A 20,165-nucleotide genomic window follows, 5' to 3' on the forward strand; every position below is an offset into this window, starting at 1 on the left:
CCTTGAGCAGCCTGGTCTAGTAGAAGGTGTCTCTCCCCATGGCAGGGGGTTGTGACTAGATGATCTTTAAGATCTCTTCAAACCCTTTGACATTCTGGTGTTCTGTGATTTTTCTCTGCAGCTCCTTAATGCGATCCAGCTCTTTGGAGCTAACCTGGATGATTACCTTCACTTGTTACTACCTCCCATTGTAAAGCTATTTGATGCCCCAGATGTCCCTGTGGTGGCTCGCAAGTAAGTGCTGCTGGCTTTGCAGTCTCTCTCTTTGTAGTTTTACCTCTGATATCCAAGTTCTGCAGTGGCTGAACATTTACAATTAAATACCACTTAGTCCCTTCCTGAGCTTTTCTGTGTTAAATCTCTGTGGAAGGTTATTTTTGTTTGGACATTACAGCAGTGTTACTAATTCTTTTGATTTATTGGTGGGTTTTGGTTGTTGTTGGTTGGTTTGAGTTTCTTTGTTGTTGTTATTTCTTTGGGGTTTTTTAAATTTTCTGATTCTCACCTGCCAGTATTTTAGTCACTTGCAAACTGTCCTGCAAGTACTCACTGCTTTAACAGAGTTCTGGTGGCCTCTTTTTCCTATTGTTATTAATCCTAGGAGGACTGAGCACTTTAATAATTTTTCTTATTCATTTCTTAACACTCTGAGAGATAAGTTCTTCCCTCTTTTTGCTCTGACTTAAGAGCTGCTCTAGAAACAGTGGACCGCTTGACAGAGTCCCTGGATTTCACGGATTACGCATCACGGATTATTCACCCCATTGTACGAACACTAGATCAGAGCCCTGAGCTAAGAACAACTGCAATGGACACCCTCTCCTCTCTGGTGTTCCAGCTGGGAAAGAAGGTAATTATTCTTTGGTTTGAAAGCTCACTAAAGGTGGGACTGTTCCAGAGATCAAGGCTTTAAAGTTGAGTTTTGTAACGTACCCACGGATTTCCAAGAGAGCTGATTTTTCTTCTCTTAATTGTTTCTGGAATTGAGAGTTACTGAAATCAAACTGTCAGAATTGGTTTCTCATCAATGAAACAATGTAAAGGAATTTTACTGCTCTTGGTGCCACTGAGTAACAAGTTTATGATGCATTCCCTTTGACAGTACCAAATTTTTATCCCGATGGTGAACAAAGTCCTGGTGCGACACAGAATTAACCATCAACGCTATGATGTTCTCATCTGCAGAATTGTAAAGGTAAGCTGACAGGTGTACAGTTGTTTGCACTTTTGGGATATTGTCATGTTCAAACAGATGTAGCTGGAACCTTCACTTGGATTTACTCATAAAATGAGGAGTGGTTGTTGCTCTGTTTCTGTTTTAGGTGCAGCTTTTTAATGCAACTTTGAGGTTACAGTGGGAAATTGTAAAATTGAAACTGATATTAAATATTTCCTACAGAAAAATCATGGCAAGTTCTAGGGAAGAACTTAGACTTGTAGCCAGTGTCATTATTATTCTTCTCTTAAATGTGGATTTATCCTATTTTTCCCATGGTTTCAGGACTTGAGGAGACCTTGTTATCTCATTATTTTCTCTGGAATGTCTTACATTTTAAAAAATTACTAACTGGTTTACAATTTGTGTGGAACAAGCAACTAGCAAGTCAAATGGGCAATAGTGCTTGTTTCAATGTACTTTATTTTGGCTTTTTATACTAGGAGCTGAGAGTTCTTGACAGTTACCTTGAATAGCAAAGATTTATCATTTAGAGTTCTCTGGTTTATAAGGTGTAATCTTTATCACAAAACATGGTTATTTGCTTCACAGATTTTGCTGCAAGATTTTGCTCTTTTTTTTTTGGCTTGTCAAGAATTGCTTCTGTATGTGTGGGTGTGATCTTCACTGTAAACCAATTATTGTAGGGTTACACTCTTGCTGATGAAGAGGAGGATCCCCTGATTTATCAGCATCGAATGTTGAGGAGCAACCAGGGAGAAACTTCAGCCACTGGTCCTGTGGAAACAGGTCCCATGAAGAAATTACATGTGAGCACCATCAACCTGCAGAAGGTAAGACCAGAGCCTTCATAGTGTGAATTTGCTACTGGAGGGAGCTAATGAAATGAAAGAGCTTTGTCTGATGCATCTGAACTACATTTATTTATATTGTTTTTATGTTGCTTTTCTCTTCTGTACAAAACTGAAGTCAAAGTAGTGTCTGAGACTCTTTAAAATCAGAAGGTGCTGAGCAACTTTTAAGATAGGAGTGAATGGCTGTGAAGTAACCTGACACTTGCTTGTTAGGTATGAACAAGACTTTCTAGATCACAATGAATAATCTCTTGCCAATAGAGTAATCTTTTTCAGAGCCTCTGCCGTTCTTTGTATTTTTGCTTTTGCTCTTCTTACATCCTAGTTCTATATTTTCTTGAAGGCAGAACTTAATAGCTAAGTTTGAACAGTGCATGCATGCAGCACACAGTTCAGTAATGGGATGGATTGGTTTGAAAATGCTGGACTTAAAAATGTAATTCTAAATGCATTTAAGCTAATGTTTCAACAGTGTCTTCAGCTCAACATGTATTTTTGCAGATTGTTCATGTTAAATACTTGCCATGTCATGGCAGGAATACATTTAGGGAAGATTTCTTAGCCATGAGACTTAAGTCCTGCAGATTATCTAGTAAAGGTCATGGATTTCAGGAAATTGAAAAGGAATTCTCAGCATGGGGTTTGGAGCTGTAAGGAAGTAATGCTGCCTGCTGATGGATTTCTTGTGCTCTTGGATAATTAATGCTTTGTTTGGTGACTTGTCTTCCTTTGTGCTGCAGGCCTGGGGAGCAGCAAGAAGAGTTTCCAAGGATGACTGGTTGGAATGGTTAAGGAGGCTGAGTTTGGAGCTGCTGAAAGATTCTTCCTCACCCTCCCTGCGCTCATGTTGGGCCCTGGCTCAGGCCTATAATCCCATGGCTCGGTACAGAATTTCTGGGTTTTTATCTCACTTGCAATGGCAGATGGAAGCTGGATATTATAAGGAAAAAAGAAGGTTATTTAGAGTCTCTTAGGTTTCATAAATAGAGACAGTTCCTGCTTTGGCATAAATCAAAGAGCCAACAGCTTGATTTCATTTCCACCCTTCCTAGTTGGCTGCTCCATGATGTGCACAAAATCTTTCACTGAAATTCTGCATGTTAGTCCAGAAAGAAGGTAATGCACATAAGTGAAGCTGGAATAACAGCAGAGTATGAAATATTTGTATTGAGTATTTACTGTGGGGAATAAAAATGCATCTGAGTGGAATAAACTGCAGTGGTTTTTTACAACCAGCATGTTTGGAGAAACTTTGATAGCATATGATAACACAATATTTCTGTTATTGTAGTATACCAGCTTATTCTATTTTTTTCAAATGAAGGTTTCACAGAAATTAGCTTTATCAAAGCTAATCAAAGCAGGCAGACATGTAAGTGTATTTTTTAGCTCTCTTTCTCTGGGTAAGCAGGTGAGCCCACTGTCAAACAGACTTTTTCTCATGAATCCCCACCTCACACTGTCTTTTGTGTTCCTCCCCAGAGACCTCTTCAATGCTGCTTTTGTTTCTTGCTGGTCTGAACTGAACGAGGACCAGCAGGATGAGCTGATCCGAAGCATTGAGTTGGCCTTGACTTCTCAGGACATTGCAGAAGTCACTCAGACTCTCCTGAACTTGGCAGAATTCATGGAGCACAGTGACAAGGTAGAGATGCTGTTGGGCAGCCCCTCCTGTTGCTGTTTTGGTGGTTATTCTGTGTGGAATTCATGACTGCTTTGTAATACTCACCCTGTTTCTGATGTGTGTGCTCCTGCCCAGGGCCCCCTGCCTTTGAGGGATGACAATGGCATTGTCCTTCTGGGGGAAAGAGCTGCCAAATGTCGAGCATATGCTAAGGCCCTTCACTACAAAGAGCTGGAATTTCAAAAGGGTCCCACCCCAGCTATTCTGGAGTCTCTAATCAGGTAGGACCACAACTGGTGAGATTTCTGCTCTTGCAGTAGCTACAATTTAAGATACCACTAGGATTAATCTAGGCAGTTCTTTGGACTCCACTCTGTCACAAGATGTTGTTAAACTACTTGCAAATGTGCAATTTTAGCTGCTGAGTTCTGTCCTTCTACTGTGTGGTTAAAACTATGATAGAAGCCCAGGGAAGTTTTGCAGGAAGAAGTGCAGGAAAATGTTCTGATTCCCCTCTCTCACCCTTCCAGTTCACTGTGGAGTTGCATGAAATGGCTGCAGGTTAAATGAGACAGATTTCTATACCTGCATATAAATAAGTCAGAAAAGTTGAAGCTCTTAATTAAAATTTCTCATCACATTCTGTGGATTTAGTTTAGATGGGTCTCATTGCTCTTATGTCAAATAGAAGATATTATAAATTGTGTTGTTTCTGAGCTTGGTCAGTGACACAGATATTAGCCTGAAATAACCTGCACAGGATTTGATGCTGAACTACATGTTTTAAAATGTGAATCTCTATTCCATATCACAGAAATGTTAGCTCAGCTGTTTGAGATGAACAAATTGATTTTGGTTGAGCAAAAACTTAACTTTGTCTTTATGCAGTGAATTTTTCAACCCTCCTACTTCTTTGGAATTGTGTTTTCCAATTTTTTTCTCCTCTATTATTTTTTCACCCTTCATTCTGCCTCATGTTATTAAGAAAAATACAGAATTCAGTGTATTTTTTTCTTGGTCTCAGTTGCTTATGCAGTTGTTTTTTTTGTTTACAAAATGCAAGTTAAGGAGCAAAGAATTGACATAAAGCACACTTAAAAATGAAACAATTTATTAGAAATGAAAAAGTTTTAGAAACCTTTAAAAATCCATTATAGACCACAGTTAAAATAGTTCCAATTATAGTTCCACACAGTTGAAAATTGCATTATGAATATTTGAACATCTGTAAATTCCCAAGACACCTTTATCTTCCATTTCACACAGGACTGAAAACAACCTAATCTAGATTCAAACTCTCTTCAAGGTGAATAAAAATAGATCTATTCATTATAATGATCATTTTCCAACATATTCAAACAATGCTAGGGCTATAGGAGGAGTCTCATTCTTTTTTAACTGTTAGCTTTAACTCTGTGTTATGTGAGGGAGAAGTTTCCTATTTTTGACAGACTATCTCTAGGTAACTTCCACCTGGGAAGTTGGAACAGATTTTGATACTCCTCAGTCTGCTGTGTTGGCAAACATTCCCTTACAGTGAAATAACTTTTGGCACTTGGGGATTCTCTGGTGTGTTCTAGTGTTCTGCTCATGAATACAGTGGTTTTTAAGTGTTGGAGTTGAGTTTTTTGACTTGCTAAGCTGCTGCTCACTCTCAGCCTTACTGACATCCAGCATGTTTGTGTTCTAACCTTAACACAGTTTGGGAACAGCCCAGAAAGTTGTTTGTCTAGTTTATCAGCATTTAGGTGATCTGTGTGGATAGAAATAAACATTGGAGGGCCCATGGGACAAATCCTTCTCCAGTGTTACTGTTTGTTAGGGCAGCCTTCAGTGGGGATTATTTGAGGCAGCAGCAGGAGGTGGCAGTAAAAGGTCAGGGGAGAATCTGGACAATGCAAATTAAATTTTTGAGCTTTTTTCTTCCTTCTGTGCGAAAATAAGCCTCTTACTATACGCTAAAGAAAAGTGCATCAGGGGCACTTCTGATGGATTCCTCTGGCTTGAAATAAGTCTATAACTTTTGTGGTTTGAGTGCTTCTTGAAAGAAGTTGCTTAGCAGTGCTTGCTCCAGACACTGGAGGAAAGGAAGCCCAGGGGCTTTTGCTTTTCAGTCCCTGCCTATCTGGTTAATAGTACTAAGGCAACCCAGTAATCACACTGCTAGTGAAAACACACCCATAGGTTTTCTGAAGGTGCTATAAGTGCATTCAGTCCTAAGCTACTCTAACACAATATTTTTCCCTTTGGAAAGAGCCTGAAGAGGAGGAAACAAGGCTGAGTCCTGATAATACTGGTGCCTGTGACTGGTGCCGCAGTGTTTGTGTACATCACCAGTACAGAGCTGTTGCATGTATTGGATGAAATGAAACATTATTTGGCTGTTTATTGCCCACCTTTTGCATGGTGAAGTCATGTAGCTGTACAATCAACCATTGATTTCTTCTATGGTTTGAAATCCTCTGGCCTGATCTTCATCTCCACTCTCTTGAGGGAGTAGGTGGAGCCGTGCCATCCGTACCAGGTGATGCCATCCATGCTCTTGGTGTGCTCTCCTCGGCGGTAGTAGACCCCATTCAGATTGGAATCTGTGCAGCAGTTGTACCAATATCCACCTTGGCAGGAAACATAAGAGATTCCTGACATTAATTTACGTTAATTATATTTATATCATTAATTTCTATTAATAATTACTTCTTGTTCCAGGGACAGTGAGCAGAGGGCTCTGATAGTTGAGGTTGCAGGTCAATTTAAAAGTTAAAATAGATATTTAGGAACTGAAAGGCATTACAGCTCTATAGTCAAATTAGTCTAGTAGCTTTTAATTTATTTGCTCATTCCTCTTAGAATATTTCTGTGAGGTGTTTCTGACTCAGTGAATTAGCATAGGAAATGAATCTGGGTAATTCACCAGAGCATCTGAAAGTGTTTAAAAAAAGTGTTTAAAAAGTTCCTGAACTCCCTGAGTATTTATTGAGACTGAGATCAACAGTTTTATCTGCATGTTGTGTGGGACACAATGGGGAAATTAAAGAGCAAGATGTAATGAAGTAATTATCTTTGACAGAACTCAAAGATACTCCAGAAAATTAAGAGAATAACCTCTGAAATTAGAGGCTTGTAATAGGGTTGTAATAAAGATCACAATAATAGGGTTATAATAAAGATCACAAGTCAAGTGAATATGGAGGTGAACACAGGAGAAGAATTACAGGTCCCTAATACTAGGATTTGAAACCTTACAGAAATATAAGAAAAAATAAGAACCTGATAGATATTAAGGAATAACTTCCTGTCTCACTGTATTTTATCAGCAGATACTATAGTGGACTGTTACCCAGTCCACAGTATATACAGTAATATAATAATAATAATATATAATTCTATAATAATATAAAAATATATATAAAAATAATATATAATACACAGTAATACACAGTCTGGTGTGGTATTTTCTGGGTCCCCTGTGGCAGGAAGGAAATGATGAATCTGACTCCATGTTCTTAGAAGGCTAATTCATTAATTTATGTATTATATTATATTAAAGAATGCTATACTAAAACTATACTAAAAAATACTTACAGAAGGCTTAACAAGATACTAATTTAAAATTTGTCACTCGCCAGAGCCTTGACACAGCTGGACTGTGATTGGTCATTAAGTTAAAACAATTCACATGAAACCAGTTGGTTAAACAATCTCCAAACCACATTCCAAAGCAATAAAACACAGGAGAAGCAATCAGATAATTATTGTTTTCATTTTTCTCTGAGGCTTCTCCACTTCCCAGGAGAAGAAATCCTGGCAAAGGGATTTTTCAGAAAATATAATGGTGACAGTCTGGCTCTGTAAATCAGCTCTAACTGCCAGATTTCCCACATAAGTGTATTTTCCAGAATTGTTCACCTCTCCCTTGAGTTGCCATTCAGATGTTACTAATTGCATGGAAAGAGGGAGTGTTGGGCTCTCTGCACCTCACCCAAGCAGCTCTCTCAGGACAGGAAGGGAGATGTAGGGAGAACCTTCTTAGGCACAATTGCACCAAGCAGTTACAAGTGGAGGATGGATGGGGATGGCTGAATAGATTTTTCAAGAGTTTGGGCATCACTGGGTGGCTTAAGGCCTTGTTGAAGACTGGATTGTTAATTTTGTATTGGTGATTGTAATTATTGCCCTGTGTTCTCCCTTGTCTGCTTGGATTTTTGCATTGGGCCCTGCAGAAATCCTTGTCAGCTGTGTTTGTCACTCAAATACAAAAAGGGGGAGGTATGGAGGGGATTGACAGCTGGCTTGTAAACAGAGCTGGGTTAATAGAAGAAATAACAATTGATGGTTTTTGAGTGTATCCATAGCAAGGAAGAAGACAAGGCTGTCAGCATGGAAACAGGTTAGAAAAGATACATGAAAATTTTTGTAAGCTAGACTACATGCATAAGGAGATGTGTATAGGTGCCTTATTAAATTTCTGTAAAACTTTTGCCAAATACATTGAGGTTAATTGCTTTGCACCAATGAATATAATAAGTTATTGTGATCTAATGAATGACTTAAGATCACACTTTGTTAAAAGTATATAAGCTGGATGTCATGGTGACTACCCCAGGTGCTAATATTCAAATCTGAGCACCTATTGGTTTGACTACAGCCTCCCAAAAAACTCACCTCCTTTTCAAACCACAACAGCAAAACAAAAACCTTTTTTCTTTTAGACCCTAATTATTGGAATAATTACCAATATAGCCAGATGGGGTGTGCCTGAGCTTGTCTGGCCCTTGATGCTGAGCCAAATAGTGGCAACTGTGGTGTTTTCACCCTAGAGACACTTTTGGCTGCCTGGGTGTGTGGTGTTTCACCCCACAGACACTTTTGGCTGGCTGGGTGTGTGGTGTTTCACCCTAGAGACACTTTTGGCTGGCTGGGTGTGTGGTGTTTCACCCACAGACACTTTTGGCTGCCTGGGTGTGTGGTGTTTCACCCCACAGACACTTTTGGCTGCCTGGGTGCGTGGTGTTTCACCCACAGACACTTTTGGCTGCTGGGTGTGTGGTGTTTCACCTCACAGACACTCTTGGCTGCTGGGTGTGTGGTGTTTCACCCCACAGACACTTTTGGCTGGCTGGGTGTGTGGTGTTTCACCCTTGGAGACACTTTTGGCTGCCTGGGTGTGTGGTGTTTCACCCCACAGACACTTTTGCTGGCTGGGTGCTGCAGTTGGCACGTGGGGACAAGTCCAGGCCTGCAGGAGCTCTGGTGGTTGTGGGATGGAGCCTTCTCTCTTAGGAGGGGCTGCTCCTCAGGTTTTTCTCTGCTGGAGAAGCTTCAGGGCGCGATGGTGAAGGAAAGGAGTGTGTTCTGATGGAGGGTTTGGATCCTGAACAACACCTAATCATGTGTGTATGTCACATCCAACCTAAGAGTGACATTTTGTGTGCTTTACCTTTGCGGAACTGGGCACAGTCATCCACACACTTGTCGTTGTCCTTGTCCTTCGTGCTGAAGGCCGTGTTGTTGTGGTAGCGCAGCGAGTCCCGCCCGGTGTTGCCGCTGTAGTTGCCCACAAACAGCCTGTAGCTGTTGATTTCATTGCTCAGGGTGAACTGCCCATACTGGGCATAGCGTGTGTTACCTTCCCAGTCCTGCCCAAAACAGGGGAGAAGAAATCAGTGCTGTTAGAGAAGTTATGAAAAAGATTCTAAAATCCATTATTATATACAGATATGTTGACTGTCTCAGACTGCAGAAACTGCTCTGTTAAGGGAAAAGAACTTCTCAGAGCAAGGCATGAAACTTCCAAGTTTTATCTGCACTGGTATTGTACAATCTGTAGGAAACAGATTGTATAGTTCCAGTGTAGTTCCCTACAGTGGGAGCTGTTGATTTCATTGCTCAGGGTGAACTGTTGGTACTGGGCATAGCCTCTGTTACCTTCCCAATCCTGCCCACACCATGGGAGAAGAAATCAGTGCTGTTAGAGCAGTTATGACAAAGACCCAACATCCCTGGTTATATACATGTATTGTTACTGTCTCAGACTGCAGAAACTGCTCTGTTAAGGGAAAGGAACTTCTCAGAGCAAGGCATGACACTTCCAAGTTTTATCTGCACTGGTACTGTACAATCTGTAGGAAATAAATTGTGTAGTTCTGGTGTAGTTCCCCACAAACAGCCTGTAGCTGTTTAATTCATTGCTCAGGGTGAACTGCTGCTATTGTAGCCTGTGTTACCTTCCCAGTCCTGCACACAGGAGGGGAGAAGAAATCAGTGCTTTTAGAACACCTATGAAAGAGACTCCAACATCCATGATTACATACATGTCTCAGACTGCAGAAACTGCTCTGTTAAGGCCAAGGAACTTTCCAGAGCAAAGCATGAAACTTCCAAGTTTTATCTGTGCTGGTGTTGTACAGTCTGTTGGAAACCTGATGTGCAGCTCTTGCATTCAGTATCCTTGTGTCAGCATGCTGCCTCAAGTAATTTTTTTCCTCTCTGAAACAATGACTTTTAGATATTAAGTGTCACTGTCAAATTTTCTGAAAAATCCCTTCACCAGGATTTCTTCTCCTGGGAGGATGAGAAACCTCAGAGAAAAAAAAAAACAATATTATCTCATTTGCTTCTCCCTGTTTTGCTGCTTTGGAATATGGCTGGAGATTGTTTACCAACAGGAGCATGTTTGATTGGTTTCATGTGAATTGTTTTAAATTAATGACCAATCACCATCAGCTGTGTTGGACTCTCAGGAGTCAGTCCATGAGTTTTTCATGATCACTCTTGTTAAGCCTTCTGTCTGTATCTTTCTCTATTTTTTAGTATAGTTTTAGTGTAGATAATATAATATGATATGATATAACATGATATGATATAATATAATATAAATATGATATAATATGATATAGTATAGTATAATATAATATAATATAGTATAGTATAATATAATATAGTATGATATAGTATAGTGTAATATGGTATAATATAATATAGTATAATATAATATAGTATAATATAAATATATCAGCCCTCTGAGAACATGGAGTCAGATTCCTCATCTCTCCCCTCGTCCTGGGGACCTCACAAACTCAACAATTAAGCCTTTCAGTTTATACAAATCCCATCCCTCAAAGCTGTTGTACCAACTATAAACTAGTCTAGGTCAAATCCAAGCCTTTAACAGACTGAAGAAATTGAGGGTAACACAATGCAAACTCTTGTACCCAGGCTGCAAAATGAAAAGACTCAGAGGCTTGGAAACTTAATGGGACATCTCTTTTTGAATTTTTAAATCTGAGCTGATCAGCAGTTTGGTCTCTGTCTGCAGTGGCTTCTGCAAAGAGCCCCACATGTTCTGGAGACACAATGTGGGTGCAGACAGAAGGTTGTGCCACTGACTTGGCTCAGGGCAGAACATCCTTCTGGCTTGGGTTTGAATGCATTCCTAGCTTGATCCTGCTTCCTTCTCCTGTAATTAAAGCATGCAGATTCTTTGGGCCTCCTAAAAAGATGGGAGGTGGTATCTGGTACTGGGGAATAAAAAAGCCTTTTGCTGCTGAAATCAGGAGTTTATGAATTACCTCCAACTCTACTCGCAGAACAGTGGGGCGTCTTGAAAGTCTGTAGATATTTTCATTTCCCAGCCAAAAATCTCCCTTAATATTGCCAAATCCTTCCTTGTATTGTTTCCAGTCCCTATTGAATGATGTCAAACCAACTTTACGTCTTTGGATGACAGTCCAGCCACCTCCATCTGTCTCCATGTCACAGAACACCTGGAACAGGAAAAAAAGGCAGTGGTTACTTGTCAGTGGACTTAGGAAGGTTCAGTTCTCTTGACACAAGGCATTGTTACAGATTTTACAACCTGAAGAAACTTCTATGGCAAAAAATTATTAGATAAACCCTTTTTCTATTTTCTCTCTTAAATGTACATACACTCTTTCCATCCTTTTAAGTTTGCTTACATAAAGATGCTGATGGCAAGTGCAGGGTACCAAATCTTAGTGTATGCTTTTTAAATCTCTGTAGAGAGGTATTTCCTGATTATATTTTAAAAGACATGTCATATACATTGTGTACTGAATAGCCTTACCTCCAGATCTGGAATTCCCAGGAATTCATCAGGAGGTAACTTGTAAACACCAGAAATTCGGTAGTTCCTCTGGTAAAGTGATGAGCAGTCATAAACAGCATCTACTTGAATCAGAACCAGAAAGTGAGAATCTGAGCAGCAAGAACTCCTCTGCTGTGAAGGTGCTGTCTGCAAAGTTTAGTTTGTGGTACAAGGAGTAATGAAGAGGGCTTTCCACAAGTCTAAAGTTTTCCTGAAATGGCTTTGTTGTGAGGGGTGTGTGCATTGGCAAAAGGTGGTGTAACGCTGGGATTTTGTGATTTTTATTAATTTACTTATTTTAATTTTTTTAACCTCTGCTCTGCAAAAAGACATCTCTGCTTTCTCATCACATTGCCGCTGTGTGTCTGTGCTGGAAAATATATTTGCTGACCCTCTAGTAAATAATAAAGACTGATCCAATGATCCAATCCAAGCCAAGGCTGCTGTGAGGTGCCTGGTTTGAGTGTGTGAACAGCTTGGCCAGGTTTGTGGTTGAGGGATGTTTGTTCAGCCCTTTCTGCACTGGCATCTGTGACAGAGAAAGTGCTTTTTAACTGCAGTCACTGAGTCTGTGAAAGCCTCTTTTCCTCCTGGTGCAGGAGCTGACTTGAAGGTGGTAAAATGCAAAGCTATTCTGAGGAGGATAAAGGAGCTGAAGCAAGGCTTTATAATGTCTGACAGCTTTCAAAAATGTCTCTTACCTGCTGAGGTGAGAAACATCTGTCTGAAATTCCTTCTGGGCCAGTTTCTGCTGTGTGTAACTGTTTTTTCTCCAGCTTCAAAGAGACTTGTTATAATGTAACTTTATGTAACTTTTTTAAGACCTACTGTAAATAGTGATGCGTCAAAACTAACCAGCTGGAACTATTTTAGAGGAAGAATTAAGTAAATAGATTTAGAAGTTCTTCCTTAATGTTTAAAACAATCCAAATGAAGTCTTTTGGCAAATCCAGTTGAGACTGAAACAATTGAAGCTCTTTGCAGTGAATTTCATTTGAAGAGAAAAGTCAGCAAAGAGGATGCTTTTTTCTAGAAGTGCCTTTACAGGTAGCTGACCTAAAAATGCACCTGCATTCCACATTGAGTCCAGGCCTGTGCAATCACTGTGTGCAGTGACATTTTCCCTCAGGGAAGAGAATTTTGAAGAATTTAACTGTGGTCTGGCTAGGTATAAATCACAGTTTGTATTCTATATCACAGTTTGTACTCAATCTACACCCTTGAATTTTTAAGAATTATCATTCAAAAATAATGGATCGCTCTTTTGTTTTACTCTGTTTCAGAGATAGTCATAAAGATACAATTACAAATCTTGAGTAATTCCTGGAGAGCATTTCTAATTGTTTTAACAATTTCTAGTCTCCTGTCAGCACTGTGAGCTCAGAAGTTATTACTGCCAAAGCCATTCCCTTACCAAGCCAGCTCCCTTTCTTTTAGGATTGCTATAGTGTAGTGCTCAGAAAATGAAATATTAGATTGAATTCTTCACTGTAGAAATGCAACACCTGTTCAGTTTCTGCACTGCTTAAAAACAGACATAGATATAAAAATACAGATGAAGAAATCCAAGCTGGTTTCCTCAGGATCACTGCCTGAGCAGCAGTTCTCAGTGTGCACGCTTGCTAACCACGTTAGCAGGACATGCTAGCCCTAGGAACCAGCCATCAATTGTGCATTGAGAGGTGCATCTGGGAGCTTGGTGACTCCCTCCTTACCAGCTGATGTCTGTGTGACCATCTGAGCTGCCTGCAGCTGCATGATGTCTATCTGGTTGTTCATTTGGGAGTATTTGCTCTCGGCGTCGATGAGGCGCGACTCCATCTGCTTGGTGCTGCCTTCCAGCTCCATCACCTGCATCACCACGTTCACCCAGTCCCCTTCCTGCTTCTTGCTCAGCTCCTGCAGCATTCTGCTCAGGTTGGCTACCTGCAGCTTGAGCTCCTTGATCTCCTCACAGCAGCCTGGCATCTTCAGCTGTGCATTCCCATTGCTCATTCTCCTCTTGGGAGGTTTGTGCAGCAGAGCTGGGTAAATCACCACAGACACAGTGACAATGCAGAGCCAGGCCAGCTGAACCCTGGGTCTTGCTGGCATTTTTGCTTACAGCAACAGAAACCTTCCAGCTGACTGCAGGAGGCTGAATGCAGCTGGGCTAGGTATAAAATTTCCTGCAGCAGCCTGGTACCTTCCTTGCTTCCAATGAAGTCTCTGAAGGTGGAGCCTGAGGAAGTGGCTTTTTTTCAGACACCTCCTGTCAGAGTCTATGCACTTTGGAAGTCTGTCTCTAAGCATCTTATATACTATTTTTCTGTTTACCTCCACCCCCCTGAAACTATGAAGAGCTTACTGGCCCCTCCCAGTTCATCTGTTCATATCAGGTATTTACAGGGTGAAATTGGAACAGGTTTCAGCCAGGAAAGGTTGGGGAGAGCAGGAGAGACTTCCCTCAGTTCTGTCTTGAAGGGGTGTAGGAGAGGGCTAGGAAATGAGAAGAATTTCCAGCAATTATTGCCTGTTGGATTGGAGCCCTCTTGGTGACTAGTTCTGGCATTTAAATAACATGAGAGCATTAGAGATCCAGAATGTGAAAAGGCTGTTCAAAATGGGTGAGTTTATAGAAGCTCAAGGAAGGTAACTCCCTACAAAGAAGCCCTGGCTGCTGCAAGTCCTATTACAACCCCAGAAGTTGTAGGGGGTAACTCTATCATTGCATTCCTTAATTCAGGCAGTATTTTAGCAAATTAATTAGTTAAGCATCTAATCCTCTTTCTCTGGATACTGGGGTCTCTGCACTGTTAATGTTGTAAAATCCACTGCTGTTCTTTTAGAAATGGGATATCTGAGGGTGGGATGAAATGAAATTGCAGAATGTGTAAGTAAAAACTCACTCCTCTGTTTATTCATAGTGGGCAAGTGAAGGACATTAAGTAATGGTGAGGGTCTATGTAAAATTGACACAGGGTGGTTGTTTTTACAGGCAATGTGATCTAACTCCAGTGTTAGGGAGGCCAGTTTATTAATAGGATTTTGAGAGGAAAATCTAAGGTTAATTAATATATCCATAGTTACATAAACAGTAGATTTTAGAGTAAATCTTAAATTTTTAGATGTTCAGAGTATTAGTCCAGTCTCAGCTGGCTGAGATAGCAACTTCCCCTCCTCTTTTATATCTTTTAACAGTCCAGAATTTTAGTATAGGAGCTTGATGTCCAAATAAAACCATTTCAGCAAAGGTGCAGCCTTTTCCAGAAGGTCTGCAGCCTTACTTCTAGATCCTTCTGATACTTCTAGATACTTCTAGATCCTTCTGGATCAGTTTCTGCTCCTCAGGCCAGCTGCTCTGTAATTGCCCACCATGAGGGTTCTTGCATCTTCCTGTAAAATTTCTGATTATGATAGTGGGCAGAAATAAGATGAAATAAAGGATTAAATGCCTCATATATCTGCTGCTTGCATAAATGCTGTGAATGCTTTCTTGATGTCCAAGGAAACAAAAGAAATCTTGCACTTCTTACAAAGGACATTAGCACAAACCCAACTGACACAAACTATCCCATCTTGGCTTCTTTTGCTGATCCAAAGTGGCTGCAGGATTTCTGCTTGATTAGGAACCATTAGAAAAGCCTTGCTGACCTGACATTTGCTTTTAGAGAAATAGAAAGCACAACTGCTTGTTGATGCAGTTTCTCTCCCTCCTCAGCTCTGATGCACTTGTTGCTTGATGCTTTCTTATTGCCTCTGATTTTCACTGGGGCTGCCTGATAGTTCTTCTCCAAAACAAACCCACAAGAGTGTGAAGATGTTGGGAGATGAAGTCATCAAAGCACTGCAGGAGTGCAATATGAATCCAGGTGTCTTGTAAACCTGAATTTTCCTAGAGGAGGAAGAGGGAATCTTTATGAGGAGGTCAGAATGAGAGCTCTCCAAACAAGCAGTTGTCTTGTGGGTGACTGCCTGCCCGTGTGCTGTGCCCCAGAGAAAACAGCTGAGTCTGTTGTGTCAGCCAGTGAGGCCACTGTCAGCTGAGATATTGCCAGAGATATGCAAGTACAATTTGTTTAAAGCACACAGGGCACCTCCAGAGCAGACCACAGGCTTCAGTCCATTTTTGTCATGGACATTCCAGAAACCTTCCATAGCAAAATTGCTTTTTCTACTTCAGACCAGAAAGTGCCACTGCGCACAGATGAAAGCCTGACCTTTTTGTTCTGCCTCTAATCCTGTCTGAGCCCTCTTCCAGCTGGAGCTTCTGTGATTCCCAGAGGCAAATTCTTCACTGGCTTCCTGAGATGAGAAACATGTTTTTGTCAAAGTTGGAACAGAAAATAGGACAGGCCAGACTCTGCTTCTCTGCCCCAAAAGGCCACCCTGCTAACACCCCCATTGTGTTACACAGGACTTCAATCCATTCTGCTGCTGCTCCCATGACTCTCCTGTCTTGGACAGATGTGGAAGAGGGGAGCCACTTGTAGGTCCATGCATTCCCTCTTTATAGAAATTTTGATAGAATCCAAGATTCAATTCAACACACATGTTACAAAACACCACAAAAAGGCCTCCAAATCCCTCCTCTAAATTGGAATATTTAATTGAAAATAAGACAGCCAGGGTTTTATTTTGGATTCAGCTTCTAATTTGTATATCCAAATGCAAACCATCTTTCTTCCAGGTACTTTGGTTTACCTGTTTTAAAAGAGAATACTTTGTTCTGTGTAAGAGGGTGACAACAGACATACTGTGCAGGAATGGAAAAGCACAAACCTTCCCATCTGTCATTATTTTAGAGCAAACATTCAAAGAGATTTGGGCAGAGACATCCCTTGGCAGAGATATCAGCTTTAGTGGAATTTGACTTCTTTATGAATATTTGAAAGATGGGTCTTTCCCAGTTTCATGGAGAGCTGAATATGGTCACTGAGGTAGCAATAGCTACAGATGCATGGTAGGAATTCTCAGGTTAGGTCAGTAGTTGGAGCTGCCAAAAGCTGATTTGCAGTTCTGTACTGTTCTACTTATGATTGAAATTCAGGATCCTGGTACATTTTGTAAAGAGGTAAAGTTTGGGGCATAGCTGGGGAGAAATCAGTTCCATGATTACTGAGTGGGTCCTGTTCTTCCCTTTCCCCAATAGTGATGGAAAAATTGAGCATCATTTGGCCTGAAATCCATCACCCTAGCTTTCCTCCATTCTATTTTGTATGTGGAAATACTGTGGTACATGATAGCTTAAAAACACAAGCTCATAAAGTCAAGAACATGAGACAAATCCTTTTTGACTTCATTCATGATGTCCTTCTGAAGTGCTTGGGAGAACTGAGGCTGATCATGGTTTCAATTTGTATATGCCATGTGTTTATAATGTTGATTGATGTTACTAAATTCAAATATATCATTATTACTTGATTAGAACCAGTTTGCTCCTGTCCCTGGAGGGCCAGATTAAATGAGAGGTGAGTTTAAATGATTGCCTCCTCTGGGAAGCTGTTCTGGCAGGTGGATGCAAAGCTGAGACAAGAAGAAAAGCTCAGTGCCCTGTGGCTGTTTATTTGGTAGCCATTCCTTGCAAACCTTTAATATGCATCTGGCAAATGCTTAAATCTGGAATTCCTGCTGCTTGCTGAGGTGGCAAAGGCTCTCATCAGCTCTCAGCTGGCCCATGATGGAGTCCACACTGTGCTGGAGCTCTGAAATGCTGCTTTTCCCTCCCAGAAGTGTGAAACTGTTCACCTTTGGCTTTGGAGATGCTCGTAAATGCTCCAACATTTACTCTAGCATAGTTTTATGGTCAAATAAAACCATTTGTGGTTTTATTTTAAACAAGGATTGTGTTGTAAATCTATGAAATTATATGGGACAGGTGGAACAGGAGAGAGGGCTTGATAAGAAACAAAACACTGCTATTTCTGCTTTCTTTTGGGATTTGTGATTTCTTTTTTATTTAAGGCATCCCCTCTTTGCATAACCAATACACAAAGACTGGCTCTGTGTTTCACCTTTTTTTGCTAAATATCCTACTTAGCAATTTTTTCTTCTCTGCTTTCTAATTATCCATAGTTACATAAACAGTAGATTTTAGAGTAAATCTTAAATTTACTCTAAATATTCTAATACTCTAATACTCTTAAATAAATATTCTAATACTCTAATACTCTTAAATATTAGCTTTCTGGCTAATAAAAAATAGGTGATATAATAGGTGATTCCTTTTGCTGCAGCCTAAGCAGCAGGGTTAGCTAAGAAATTTATTGTAACATTTTTCACCGATTTTTTTTTTTCTTTCAAAACTGATGAATGTTTTTATTTGATTTGCAAGCATTTATATATGAAGATTGGCAATTTGGATGCCTGTGAGCAATGTGGTGTCTCCTTGTTGGAAGCCAAAGGGGCTGCTCTGGCCTGGCAGCACTCAATCACCACAACTCTTTATTAAAAACATTTCTTTCCTGCTATCAGTTGCTCAAACATATTTGTTGCCAGAATGGTAATACTTTTCAGTGGCATGATGGACCTGCATTGGTTTTCTGAGATTTCTTGAGTCAAGGGCTTGGGGGATGCCTCAAGACAAATAAATCACAGAACTGAGGAAAATGGCCATCCAAGGCAGCTCCTTTTGCCAGAGGATTATCTGTTCCCCCAAGTCTCACAAAGCAGCAGTGCCTTCCAATCCTAGAAGCAGCTCTCAGCAATTCTTCAGAAGGAAAAACAAGCTTGGCTGAGGCTGCTCAAATCTGCCATATTAGAGAATCTTTCTAAGCAAACTTGAGGAGACTGAAAAAAATAAGATGTTATCTACTTGTCTGGATTCTGCATACAAGCTGCTTTATTGCAAAAATAAAGTTTCTTTATTATGTTTGGGACACATTCTGGCAAGAGGAAATGTGTGTGCTCCCTCATGGATAAGTTTGGGATTGCTTGAAAAGGTTCTATTAAAATAAAGGGTTTCTTCTTCTAATTTTTATGGGAAGATGAGGAAAGTCTGGTTACTTCTGAGTTCTTGAAAATTTAATATATTTTGAGTGACAGAGAATATTGTCAATATCAAGGATAATGGAAGACTGGGACTCTCCCAGGACTGTATAAAAGAGAACATTTCTAGTAAATATTACACATTTATGCCTTGGCTTTGTAGGGGAGAAAAGCTCATTATTTGCATTCTCTTCCCACTGAACACAATAAAGTTGGTGTAGTGGTTTTGGTTTGCCAATTGCAGATTTCTCCAATTTTAAGATTTGCCAACCAGTGCTGATGAGTGTGGCAGGTTGGGTGCTGGTTAATCACCAATGCAGGTTAATCATTGCTGTGAGGTTGGATTTTGATTCCCAGTTCATCTCTGCTTTCTGTTTAAATAACCTTTAAAACATACAAGCAAAAGGAATATATTTCTCTGGAGTATTGTTCTTTTTTGGGATTCCAGCTCAGTGTACATGTAACCCCTACAGTTTTGATATCTTAATAATCAAGCAGTAGGTTTATGTAGCTTTTCACTATTAATAAAATTTGAAGATTTAAAATTTTTTGACCAAGATTTTTATATATTAGGAAGTTTCTCAAGGGTAGTCACTTTTTGTAGGGATAGACTGACATATATAACAATTGGAAAATGTTTTTCATCAGAAGGCTTGTTTACATTTTAATATCCCACTCATTTTAATATCCCACTCATCAGGATCAAGTGCTCCAAACAGGTCAGGGCTGGACATGATTCTGACTACAGTACAGATACTGTTTAATAAACAGGGGGGAAATTTAAATTGTATTGTTCTGTGTAATCTAATTATGCAGTGAGCTGAACTCATACCAAACTTTAGTAATAAGAATTAGTTTTGCAACTGATTTATGCTCATTTAGAGGGAAAGTATAAGGATCTTCTGTTGTTTTGTTGGTTTTGCTAATCACTTTGTTCATTGAATAAAATGTGAAATGGAATGGTATTAAGCACTGAAATTAGTGCATTAGTTCAAAGTCTATAAAAGTCTAGTTGAAATTACGTAGGAAGTCTTGTTATTGCTGTGGTCTCCCACTTGCAAGCATGGGACAGCTCTGTCTTGAAATAGCTTCAGTATATTTTAGTAAGCATTGAAAACACGTAATTTTAAAATCTTTTCCTTGAGCATTAGTACTAGAAGGCTCTGCTGGCCCCTAGCAGGCAGTAGAGCTGAATACTTGGGTGTTTCCTGGGAGCTATTACCAGTGACCTAGCAAACCTATACCTAAAAACTTCTAAAATGCCCTAAAAAGGTTCTTTGACACCCTCCTGCCAAGCCTTCAAGTAGGAGATGGGGATGGAGTTTTTTCTAGCTTTTTAACAAACATTAACTGATGAATATGTTCTTCCCTCAGTGCATATGGAGAACAACTGAACTTTTCCTTTCATATTAACATTATTCTGAACTGGGAATAATTGCA

The 20,165-nt window shown here is 40.1% G+C and overlaps 2 protein-coding genes across 2 annotated transcripts in view; one reads left to right on the forward strand and one right to left on the reverse strand.

Annotated features, from left to right (window-relative positions):
- Positions 1-20,165, forward strand: part of MTOR (mechanistic target of rapamycin kinase) — a 70,460-nt gene that overhangs the window by 15,914 nt on the left and 34,381 nt on the right. Inside the window, 7 exon segments of the mRNA XM_036396175.2 lie at positions 122-234; positions 688-850; positions 1,103-1,195; positions 1,864-2,010; positions 2,772-2,914; positions 3,514-3,676; positions 3,791-3,936. Of these exon segments, the coding sequence (XP_036252068.1) occupies positions 122-234; positions 688-850; positions 1,103-1,195; positions 1,864-2,010; positions 2,772-2,914; positions 3,514-3,676; positions 3,791-3,936 (968 nt within the window).
- On the reverse strand, positions 5,923-13,853 carry ANGPTL7 (angiopoietin like 7). Its single transcript, XM_036396176.1, has 5 exons — positions 13,475-13,853; positions 11,739-11,842; positions 11,224-11,418; positions 9,093-9,291; positions 5,923-6,270 (listed from the first exon to the last, which is right to left on the reverse strand). Exons 1-5 carry the CDS (start codon positions 13,851-13,853, stop codon positions 6,101-6,103), a joined length of 1,047 nt encoding a protein of 348 aa, XP_036252069.1. The 3' UTR covers positions 5,923-6,100.

This window comes from Molothrus ater, chromosome 23 (assembly GCF_012460135.2).
Source record: "Molothrus ater isolate BHLD 08-10-18 breed brown headed cowbird chromosome 23, BPBGC_Mater_1.1, whole genome shotgun sequence".
Lineage (NCBI taxonomy): Eukaryota > Metazoa > Chordata > Aves > Passeriformes > Icteridae > Molothrus > Molothrus ater.